Consider the following 12,500-nt stretch of genomic DNA (forward strand, 5'->3'; position numbering starts at 1 on the left):
AAAGAACCCCTTGTGCAATAATAAATGCTGAATAAATAAGCCGGGGCTCTCAAGTTTTGAAGACAGACAAGAGTGACATATTTTAAATCCCCCCCCCCCCCCCAAAAAAAAATCATTATGACATAAAATATTCCAAAACTTAATATTTGAATTAAACAAAACATATTAAATTATACAATGTAGTGCTGTTGGTTAGTAGCCTTATTTTTCTGAGATTTAATTTATGATAAATTCATTATTTTATAAAATGTCATAAAACCGGGGCCCCCTGGCACCATCTCAGGGCCCCCAGTTTGAGAACCACTGGCCCTAGACTACTTGTTCTGAGCAGGTGGTGTCAGTGAACGGGGCCCCCGATGTTGATGATCTGGGAAACGTCTCTAACAGCAGTCACAATGTCATTGTTTGTGTCAAACAAGTTGTGAATTAGTTGTAACATTAAACAGGAGATCATGACTTACTCTGTGCTCAAAGTGATGCTCACAGCTCCAGTGCTTTTCTCTGTGGGTGAACGAGGATGATGATGAACAATTCCAAGATCTGCTTTTTTTTCATTGGTTGTTGCGTTAAATCTTACCGAGATACAACAGTGCTATTTTCTGATTGGCTGTTGTGTAGCCTCTTTTTTTGATTGGCTGATAAGTGTCAGGCTCGACTAAGAGCTCCAGGTGAGACGCGCTTGGTTCCTGCCCGGTTCCATAGAGACAGCAGTGCGGACTGATACGTTTTGGGTGCTGCGGCTTATTAAATATATGATAAATAGTCAGTTTTTCTGTGTGAGAAATACCATGTGTGGTGGGAGCGTGAGAAAAGACCGACATGAGGGACTGTCACGTTAATGCGTGATACTTGAGAGCCCTGATAAGCTGGAGCTGTCAGAGAGCTCATTGAACATCAAGCACAAACAGATTGCAAGAGATGAGAGACTTCTTTCTAAAGATTTTTATAGACACTTTGAGTTGATTCTCTTTTTTGTAAACTATAAGTAACCTAAAAGAGAGAGAACACAGAGAGCAGGTCTGAGCGTGGGATCACGAACACCAGTCCTGTTTCTCTCAGCACTCGTTTACCACCAATTTAAAAGAATCAGTGGAGGAAGAAGAAAGAGACGAATACAACAGGGTTCAGAGAGGCCACGTAGGGGCCACGTAGGGGCCACGTAGGGGCCACGTAGAGTACAGAGAGTGAGAGAAAAAAACAGATCTTATTATGTGTGGCTTTCTTTCACAGTTATAGATGCAGGTATACTAGTTTCTGCAGAGAAAACGTTATTATTATTATTTTATTTATTTTTTTTATTTTAAAAACTTTCAGGTTAAGGATGGACTGAAAACATTGTGCTCAAGAATTTAAAGCACATTCGCCTGAATGAGGAACAAAAGAAAGATGCACAATGACTGATAATTACACACAAATCACTGAATCACACACAGGACTGAATCACACCCAGGACTGAATCACACACAGGACTGAATCACACTCAGGACTGAATCACACTCAGGACTGAATCACACCCAGGACTGAATCACACTCAGGACTGAATCACACTCAGGACTGAATCACACACAGGACTGAATCACACCCAGGACTGAATCACACACAGGACTGAATCACACTCAGGACTGAATCACACTCAGGACTGAATCACACCCAGGACTGAATCACACCCAGGACTGAATCACACACAGGACTGAATCACACACAGGACTGAATCACACCCAGGACTGAATCACACACAGGACTGAATCACACTCAGGACTGAATCACACTCAGGACTGAATCACACACAGGACTGAATCACACCCAGGACTGAATCACACACAGGACTGAATCACACCCAGGACTGAATCACACACAGGACTGAATCACACCCAGGACTGAATCACACTCAGGACTGAATCACACTCAGGACTGAATCACACCCAGGACTGAATCACACCCAGGACTGAATCACACTCAGGACTGAATCACACTCAGGACTGAATCACACTCAGGACTGAATCACACCCAGGACTGAATCACACTCAGGACTGAATCACACTCAGGACTGAATCACACACAGGACTGAATCACACCCAGGACTGAATCACACACAGGACTGAATCACACCCAGGACTGAATCACACACAGGACTGAATCACACACAGGACTGAATCACACTCAGGACTGAATCACACTCAGGACTGAATCACACACAGGACTGAATCACACACAGGACTGAATCACACCCAGGACTGAATCACACTCAGGACTGAATCACACTCAGGACTGAATCACACACAGGACTGAATCACACACAGGACTGAATCACACTCAGGACTGAATCACACTCAGGACTGAATCACACTCAGGACTGAATCACACACAGGACTGAATCACACTCAGGACTGAATCACACTCAGGACTGAATCACACACAGGACTGAATCACACCCAGGACTGAATCACACACAGGACTGAATCACACACAGGACTGAATCACACTCAGGACTGAATCACACTCAGGACTGAATCACACACAGGACTGAATCACACACAGGACTGAATCACACACAGGACTGAATCACACTCAGGACTGAATCACACTCAGGACTGAATCACACACAGGACTGAATCACACCCAGGACTGAATCACACACAGGACTGAATCACACCCAGGACTGAATCACACTCAGGACTGAATCACACTCAGGACTGAATCACACTCAGGACTGAATCACACCCAGGACTGAATCACACTCAGGACTGAATCACACTCAGGACTGAATCACACCCAGGACTGAATCACACGCAGGACTGAATCACACTCAGGACTGAATCACACTCAGGACTGAATCACATGCATGACTGAATCACACCCAGGACTGAATCACACTCAGGACTGAATCACACTCAGGACTGAATCACACCCAGGACTGAATCACACTCAGGACTGAATCACACTCAGGACTGAATCACACCCAGGACTGAATCACACGCAGGACTGAATCACACTCAGGACTGAATCACACTCAGGACTGAATCACACTCAGGACTGAATCACATGCATGACTGAATCACACACATATAACTGAAAATTACACACACATGGTTAAATCATACACAAATGACTCATTCACACACCAAATTGAGTCCTTCATTCACATTAGTGACTCATTTAAAAAGGCTGAATCATTCATGAAAGAAACATCTCATTAAGACTGCTATTGTTTTTTTTATTGTTCTCATTAAGACTGCTATAAGTGTCATCGAATCTGAAAACGTATAAAAGAATATACTGAAAAGTTCTTCTTCAACAGCTCACAAAGGATCTGATCCAAACACTAAAATGTCCGCTCTGAACTCACACCTGAATGAGTTTCTAACAGCTTTCCTTTCCTGGAATCTCTGCATCACACAAAACCGCCATGAATTTCTCCATAGAAAACCTACACTGAGGTTACTGAGGATAATAATTTAATGGCTTTAAAAGCTGCTAAATACAGATGAGGAGAAACACTTCAGGAAGGCTTTCACTGCAAAGTGGCCCAGTTTACAATATATTTTATTGTCCCTGTGGATTTAACAACATAAATTTTCCCGAGCCGAACTGCACATCTTGTTTTTATAAGGTTCATTGATAACGCGAACGCACCTCGGAAATCTGTTTGCGTGTTTTTTTCATCTTGGTTTCTCAGCAACGGCCCTCAGCATCCGTCACTGCGCCGTTTGAGAGCCATAGATAAACGAGTCTGTGCCGTGACTCATCACTTTTAATTGATTTTGATGGGTTCAGGCTGCAACCCGGGCAGTAAGGAGCGCTCGGAAAAGTTAGAGAAAAACATCTGCGTTAGAGGTCACGCTGACCTTCACTTCCATAAAGAGAAATAACTCTGAAGTGGAAGTGTGTTAGTAAAATTTTCCATTAAGCGCAGAACAGTACGACCAGCCTCCGGGTCAGAAGAAACGACTTCCTGCAGCTAGAGTGGAAATTATTATTAACTAATGATTATAATCCTAACTTTATCACTGTGTGAGTGAAGAGCTGAGAGTTCAGAGAGGATTTCTGCAGAACATCAGTGATCCGAGCATCTCAGTGTCCTGGGACCATAAACAACCCTAACATGCTTATTATATATTCATTCATTCATTCATTCATTCACTCACTCACTCATCTTCTACCGCTTATCCGAACTACCTCGGGTCACGGGGAGCCTGTGCCTATCTCAGGCGTCATCGGGCATCAAGGCAGGATACACCCTGGACGGAGTGCCAACCCATCGCAGGGCACACACACACACACACACACACTCTCATTCACTCACACAATCACACACTATGGACAATTTTCCAGAGATGCCAATCAACCTACCATGCATGTCTTTGGACCGGGGGAGGAAACCGGAGTACCCGGAGGAAACCCCCGAGGCACGGGGAGAACATGCAAACTCCACACACACAAGGTGGAGGTGGGAATCGAACCCCCAACCCTGGAGGTGTGAGGCGAACGTGCTAACCACTAAGCCACCGTGACCCCCCCTTTATTATATATTCATGGATAATATATTCATTTATTTTACAAAACGAGGATTTATGGCAAGTGTTCAGGAGTTTGTCTGGAGAAGCGTGAGCCCTGTGTGAGATCTCAGGTCTGTCATTTCATTCTTTATTGGTTTGTTGAGCACAGACAGAAGATTCACTGCACCAGAAATCAATCAGAAGATCTATTCTTTAAAGCCCGATGCATCTGAATCCCATCGGAGCAGAACGACGGCACGGAGATGTGAGTGAGTACGTTTCAGTCCACGGTGCTTCAGGCTGAGCAGCAGGTCTGATGATGATCCTCACTCACATGACATCTGTGTGTTTGATCAGGAAAATGAAGCCTGTTATATTTGTGTTCCAGCGGAATTTTGTAAAAAGCAAAAAAATTGTGCTTTTAGATTAAAATGGTGAGTGACAGATGTGTGTTTTTCTAACAGCGTGTTCTTCTGATGCCTCAGTGTTTTAGTCATTATTATAGATTTGTTATGTAAAAAAACACAGCTTTATATTTTCTCTAGTTTGAAGGAAAATAAGAGAAATTGTCATGTTACTGAAAAAAACTTCTCGATCCTGAAGACTTTCCCAGGTCAGAAAATCTACTGCAATAACGGTAGTAGAGGCAGTAGAGAAGAAGAGGCAGTAGTAGAGGCAGTAGAAGAGGCCGTAGTAGAGGCAGTAGAAGAGGCCGTAGTAGAGGGGGTAGAAGAGGCAGTAGAGAAGAAGAGGCAGTAGTAGAGGCAGTAGTAGAGGGAGTAGAAATGAAGTGGCAGAAGTAGAGGCAGTAGAAGAGGCAGTACAGAAGAAGAGGCAGTAGTAGAGGCAGTAGACGAGGCAGTAGAAGAAGGGTAGAAGAGGCAGTAGTAGAGGCAGTAGTAGAAGCAGTAGAAAAGAGGAGGCAGTAGTAGAGGCAGTAGAAGAGACTGTACAGAAGAAGAGGCAGTAGTAGAGGCAGTACAGAAGAAGAGGCAGTAGTAGAGGCAATAGTAGAGGCAGTAGAAGAGGCAGTAGTAGAGGGAGTGGACAAGGCAGTAGTAGAGGGAGTGGACAAGGCAGTAGTAGAGGCAGTAGAAGAGGCAGTAGAGTAGTAGAGGCAGTAGAAGAGGCAGTGGTAGTGGATGTTGTAATGATAGTATTGGCAGTATGAACAGTATCTATAACAGCAGTCATAATGCCTTATGATCAGAGTTAATCCTCATCTGTACACTCTGCCTCTTTTATTTTAAAAAACAGGAGAGAAACACACACTAATCTGATCCTGACCCAAAAACATCCAGACTCTGGTTGCTTTGGCCATTAAAGTCTGTCACAGTCACGTGATCTCACACACACACACACACACACACACGCACACGCACGCACGCACGCGCACACACGCACACACACGCACACACACGCACACGCACACACACGCACACACACACACAAACACACACACACACGCACGCACACGCACACGCACGCACGCGCACACACGCGCACACACGCACACACACGCACACACACGCACACGCACACACACGCACACACACACACACACAAACACACACGCACACATGCACACACACACACACAGGTTTACTGTTTATCTTTGATCACTTCACTAAAACACCTTATTTTAATTCTCTCTCGCTCATGAACATGTTCTTGTTCTAGTTATCATTCTAGCTGGTGTGGAAGTACACAGCATGGAACTCTCCAAGGAAATCACTTCACGTGTCTCTCAGGACATCCAGGACGTCTTCTGTCTGATCTGTAAGTGTACGTTCAAAATAAAAGAAGAGATCTAACATCTGAGACTTCAGATCCATTCAGTGTGTTGAACGCAGCATCAGTGCTTAGAAACCCTGACCCAGAAGATTACTCCTGCCATTTGTTGTCATTGTGACATCATATTCCTCCCCTCAGGCTCTGCACTCACTAATCCTGCAGTTTTGCCAGAGATTCTTCTCAATCTGGTCTCATCAGGGACAGATTATCAGAGATTAGATGCTGCTCATGCCCTGCACACACAGTTCATTCATTAACATTATTAATGTCTGTGTTGATTGAGCTACACGTTAGACAGAAAGCATACATACAGGTCTGAATACGACAGGAAGAAAGTCACGGAAATAAAACAGACTCCATGATGGTGTGCTACAGTAGAAGGTCATTTTATTACTAGGAGGAATGGTTTAATCAAGCGCTGGGATTTTAGGACATTAATGATCACTGAATGTAGTCTGAAGAAAGCCGAGATGTTGTGGACGTTCCTCAGACTGTCAGGCTGCTATGGAACACTCAACACTGTGATGGTCATGAGTCCTGCAATTTTATTAACATCCTGTCTTTGATCTTTTCAGGTGATTATATCATCCACTATTGAAGATAAAAAAAAACACCAGACAGCCTGAGATGTGTCATATTGCACATTACTTCTACACTATGTAGAAGTGAGAGCATAGAGTTGTTTTTCATCTCCTCCTCTCCGTAGTTCTACATTATATATGTTACTCACAACCCCACAACCCCCAGAGATACTTTCTGAATACAGGCAGCAATTTACAATAACAGGACCGACTCTAACAGGACCGATCCGGCCCTCGACACACAGCGGTTCCTGCACTCCGATTGGACAGAGCAGAGAAGTGGCCAGGCGTCTGTGAGGGTGGTGTGAAGGGGCAGTTGGGAAGAGGGAGGAGCTCTTTATTTTAACATCAAGAAGTGAAAGAGGTCAGAATAGTGAGAGAGAGAAAAAAGGAGAGATCGAATGATAGAGTAGGGAAAGGTCTCTGAAAGACTGGTGCTAGATCCCATTATTTTGTGTGAGTGGTGTGTGTGTGTGTGTGTGTGTGTGTGTGTGTTGTTTGTGTGTGTTGCATGATGTGGTTGAACTTAGTGTGTTAAGTCAGAGGTGCAGTGATGGCGGTGGCATTGGATGCAGTGTGTGTGCGGGTGAAGGGGGTCTGCAAGCAGAACGGTCTGCTCATCCTCTCTGTGCTGGCCGTCGTCATCGGCTGCCTGCTAGGATTCTTCCTGCGCACCAAGCAGCTCTCTGAGCAGGTGAGTGTTAATGTACTGTTTCTCAACTCAACCCCAAACTAGACCATTAATCCACAACACTCTGTTAGCTTCCTAAAGTCTTACATGCCACAGGAAACCTATTCCTCCAAACACAGTCCTATTTTACCCAACATCTTCCCTTTTTCCCCAACACAATCCTAATTTCCCCAACACTGTCTTATTTTCCCCCAACACTGTCTTACTTTCCCCAACACTGTCTTACTTTCCCCAACACTGTCTTATTTTCCCCAACACTGTCTTATTTTCCCCAACACTGTCCTAATTTCCCCAACGCTGTCTTATTTTCCCCCAACACTGTCCTAATTTCCCCAACACTGTCTTATTTTCCCAAAATTGTCCTAATTTCCCCAACACTGTCTTATTTTCCCCCAACACTGTCCCAATTTCCCCAAGACTGTCTTCTTTCCCCCAACACTGTCTTATTTTCCCCAACACTTTCTTATTGTCCTCAACACTGTCTTATTTTCCCCAACACTGTCCTAATTTCCCCAACACTGTCCTAATTTCCCCAACACTGTCCTAATTTCCCCAACACTGTCTTATTTTCCCCAACACTGTCTTATTCCCCCCCAACACTGTCTTATTTTCCCCCAACATTGTCTTATTTTCCCCCAACATTGTCTTATTTTCCCCAACATTGTCTTATTTTCCCCAATACTGTCTTATTTTCCCCCAACACTGTCTTATTTTCCCCAACACTGTCTTATTTTCCCCAACACTGTCTTATTTTCCCCCAACACTGTCTTATTTTCCCCCAACACTGTCTTATTTCCCCCAACACTGTCTTATTTTCCCCAACACTGTCTTATTTTCCCCAACACTGTCTTATTTTCCCCCAACACTGTCTTATTTTCCCCCAACACTGTCTTATTTTCCCCCAACAATGTCTTATTTTCCCCCAACACTCTCTTATTTTCCCCAACACTGTCTTATTTTCCCCCAACACTGTCTTATTTTCCCCAACACTGTCTTATTTTCCCCCAACACTGTCTTATTTTCCCCCAACACTGTCTTATTTTCCCCAACACTGTCTTATTTTCCCCAACACTGTCCTAATTTCCCCAACACTGTCCTAATTTCCCCAACACTGTCCTAATTTCCCCAACATTGTCTTATTTTCCCCAATACTGTCTTATTTTCCCCCAACACTGTCTTATTTCCCCCCAACACTGTCTTATTTTCCCCAACACTGTCTTATTTCCCCCAACACTGTCTTATTTTCCCCAACACTGTCTTATTTTCCCCAACACTGTCTTATTTTCCCCCAACACTGTCTTATTTTCCCCCAACACTGTCTTATTTTCCCCCAACAATGTCTTATTTTCCCCCAACACTCTCTTATTTTCCCCAACACTGTCTTATTTTCCCCCAACACTGTCTTATTTTCCCCAACACTGTCTTATTTTCCCCCAACACTGTCTTATTTTCCCCCAACACTGTCTTATTTTCCCCAACACTGTCTTATTTTCCCCAACACTGTCCTAATTTCCCCAACACTGTCCTAATTTCCCCAACACTGTCCTAATTTCCCCAACATTGTCTTATTTTCCCCAATACTGTCTTATTTTCCCCCAACACTGTCTTATTTCCCCCCAACACTGTCTTATTTTCCCCCAACACTGTCTTATTTTCCCCCAACACTGTCTTATTGTCCCCCAACACTGTCTTATTTTCCCACATTAAACACATTAAACTAAAAGAAACTTTGTTCTACACACATTTGTCTGAAAATGAAAGCCATTTTGCGCCTGCACTCAAGGATTACGATCCAATCATACAAATGCTCTTAGTAATTATGCATTAAGCGAGAGAGCTGCTTAGCTTCAGGCGCTAAAGCCCACACGAGTGTCTGCGCCGCTTTAATGAGGCCGAAGCACACGGAAAAAATTGGAATCTATTTTGTGACAGAGACTTAGGAGTGAATCCAGAAGAGGAGAAAATGAGAGTTTTGGTGTTTATTGTAAAATTCAGTATTCAGGAGCAATTATAAGCTTTATAGATTGTTATGAATACTTATGGACAGAGTACAAGTAGAAAATAAGACCACAGTGGAGTGTTTGACGAGGCTTGACTGGAAAGCCCTGGCTGAATGAAGCAGGTTCAGGATGAAGCGCTGTAAATAATCAGTGGAGGAGTTAATACAGCGACGCTCCGACAGACTGGAGGATGAGTTAAGAGCCTGCAGTTGTAGGTCACGTCCTGTCAACGGCAGTTTTTCACAAACCTGGTCTGCTTTTGGTGGAAGTGATTTAAACACCATTATTAGAAAATAAAATGTTTTTCAGTTCATAATGAAGGCCATAAAGTGACCCCTGAATGTGGCCCTTGAAGAAAGTGTAGACCTTTAGAGAGAGAAATGACAGCGTTGAATCTTTTTAGATAGAATTTTGGATCGATTCGTTATAAAAGTCATTCAACTCTGAGTCGACTCAGCTCGGCAGAAAGCGAATCGAATGCCACCTCAGACGACTTTGTTTCGCTTTATAGTTTGTTTTGTTTCTTGCAGTTTTAACCCAAACTGAACCAAATATTAAAAGAATCAAACGAATCAGTTGCGCTTTATAGTGTAGGAGTAAACGATCAGAAGTAAAGAACACGACGACACATTTAATTTGTTATCTATAAATGATCAGGGCTGTTATGAAAAAGCTCATAACTTTTCTTACAGATGCATTAGCATGAGTTCCAGCGTAATCAACACCTCGTTATAATTCCTGTGGACTCTTCATTAGATGGTGACGGTTCCTTCGACACGTCCACATTTACCCTGGACCGATTCGATACAGTCAAGATTTATTTATAGTTCACACCACAGCTTTGTTATTAAGTGTAAGAGATCACTATAATATTACCAGCCTGCAGCACAGGCTCCCTACTGCCAACACAATCACTACCACCGCTGGAGGAAAAACAACACCTTCTATCCTTCCTTCTATCCTTCCTTCCTTCCAGCTTTTTATAGCGTTTCATAAATAATAATGAGATATACAGTACCAGAAAGGTGAGGAAGAAAATCCCTGCTCTATGATCATGTGTTATGCTGCAACTAACTTATTTAACTAACATGTTAGTAACTGCGGTGTTAACATTTTTATGCATTGTGTACAACCTGGTTTTGGTGCAGAGTGATGAGATTTGGTGAGGAAAAACTCGGTGAGACCACATGTAGGAGAACCTTAGACAGGAGCCAAACTCAAAAATGAACCCAGTGTCGTCTGTCAAGATTTAGATTTGGAGCCGTTACAGTTTACGGCTCAGATTAACTGGATTCAGTCTGAAGATTGTGATGTAGAACACAAGTCCTTCTGCGTCATCGCTGATCCTGCGTGGAGATGGTTTTCAGGTTGATGCAGATCTCATTCCAGAGCTATAAATCTTTTCTTTTCTCCTTAATCAGTGCCATGTGCTACCTGAGGACATTTGGGGATTTGTAGGACTTCAGGCCTGATCAGACAAAAGTGCACAGGTTTCTGCTTGTCCTTGTCCTTGTTGATGTTGTTGCACTGAGGCTTTGAGGGAACTGTAATGAAAATATGTGAGCAGATGTTTTAATAGAGGATCGATGTTGGGAAACAAGAAGGAGCGACGCGCCGGAGTGAAAAAAGGAAGCGACTGGAGGAGGATACAGGGAGGTACAGTGAAGGTGAAGAGAGAGAGAACTCCTCTCCTAAAAAAGGGGGTGCTTTGGGGTTCCAGTAGAACCTTTTCCCAAAATCTCTCTATGAAGGCGAGGACACAACGAAGGACATTTGTGATGAAAGACAGACTTGTACCTGGAGGAGTTCTCTGAGTTCATCTTTATCTTCTGTTTGTGTCTGAATCATCTCAGTCTTCTAAAGTCCTGGGTAAACAAGAACAATCGTGTCTGATTGACTGCAGCGCTGCAGACGACACACACCGTTAACTAGACGGTTTACTCCACTGGGTGGCGACGTAGATAGGAGGTCTCCATGGAAAACAAAACAACAACAAAACAACAACAAAACAAAAATAAAAACAATGAGCAATGAAGGGAAAAGTTTTAAAGTCTGACCAGAAACAGTGTTTTAAAGCTTCTTGGATTGTTTTCATGCCCATTGTTTAAAACATTCCCATCATGTCTTATTAAGTCTTCAGAGCCGCTGAGCTCTGGATTGTGATTGGTCAGAAGATTCATTCTCTAGAACAGCAGCTCAAATCACAGGGTAATAGGCTATCGTTACTATGGCAACGTCTTTCACGGTATTCAGCTTTCGTTCAAGGTAAAAGTATTAAAACTGGTCAGATCTTTAATTACGCACAAATGTTTCAGAACTGACTGAAAGTGACTCTTTAAACACCGCAAGAAGAAGCGCTTGTGCAGAAACAACCCTAATCCAGAGAAGGTGTTTATTGTGAGCTGCGGTAACGTGACTGATGCACGTGTTTTGTGTAACTGTAAACAGATAAAAAGTAAGATGTGTGTTTCTTTAATAAAGGAGACGAGTGTAACGCTTGGTGAATGTTCACTGTGGCATCAGATGAAGTCTGTTACATAGGAAATAATCTGCCTCAGAGAGGAAACAGTGAGGATTATTAGTGTGTAACAGCGTGACACTGAGGCGTCTCACTAATGTACAGACCCCCACACTGACCTTCTCACCTCCAGCCGTCTCACTAATGTACAGACCCCCACACTGACCTTCTCACCTCCAGCCTTCATATTATAATCTGTTTCATCTGTTCAGTCTTTACACTGATAGTGTTCAGGTTTGTTATTCAAATTCACACAGTAACGTTAGTGTAAAGGGCGCCCTGTCCCCTACACACACACACACACACACACACACACACACACACACACACAGGACTGTGCACTGTAGCTGCCTCAGGTGATGATCTCATGCTTTGGTGTGTTGTTCTTATTGTTTAGGAAGTGAAGTATTTCCAGTTTCC

The 12,500-nt window shown here is 43.3% G+C and overlaps 1 protein-coding gene across 1 annotated transcript in view; it reads left to right on the plus strand.

The window, feature by feature from the left end:
* The first annotated feature begins 7,424 nt into the window (after window positions 1-7,424).
* slc1a7b (solute carrier family 1 member 7b) overlaps window positions 7,425-12,500 on the plus strand; it is a 20,165-nt gene continuing 15,089 nt past the window's right edge. Inside the window, exons 1-2 of the mRNA XM_060893991.1 lie at window positions 7,425-7,565; window positions 12,478-12,500. The exon at window positions 12,478-12,500 is cut by the window's right edge and continues 57 nt beyond it. Coding sequence (XP_060749974.1) covers window positions 7,425-7,565; window positions 12,478-12,500 — 164 coding nt within the window. The remainder of the gene's footprint in view (window positions 7,566-12,477) is intronic.

The sequence above is a fragment of the Tachysurus vachellii genome, chromosome 19 (genome assembly GCF_030014155.1).
Source record: "Tachysurus vachellii isolate PV-2020 chromosome 19, HZAU_Pvac_v1, whole genome shotgun sequence".
NCBI lineage: Eukaryota > Metazoa > Chordata > Actinopteri > Siluriformes > Bagridae > Tachysurus > Tachysurus vachellii.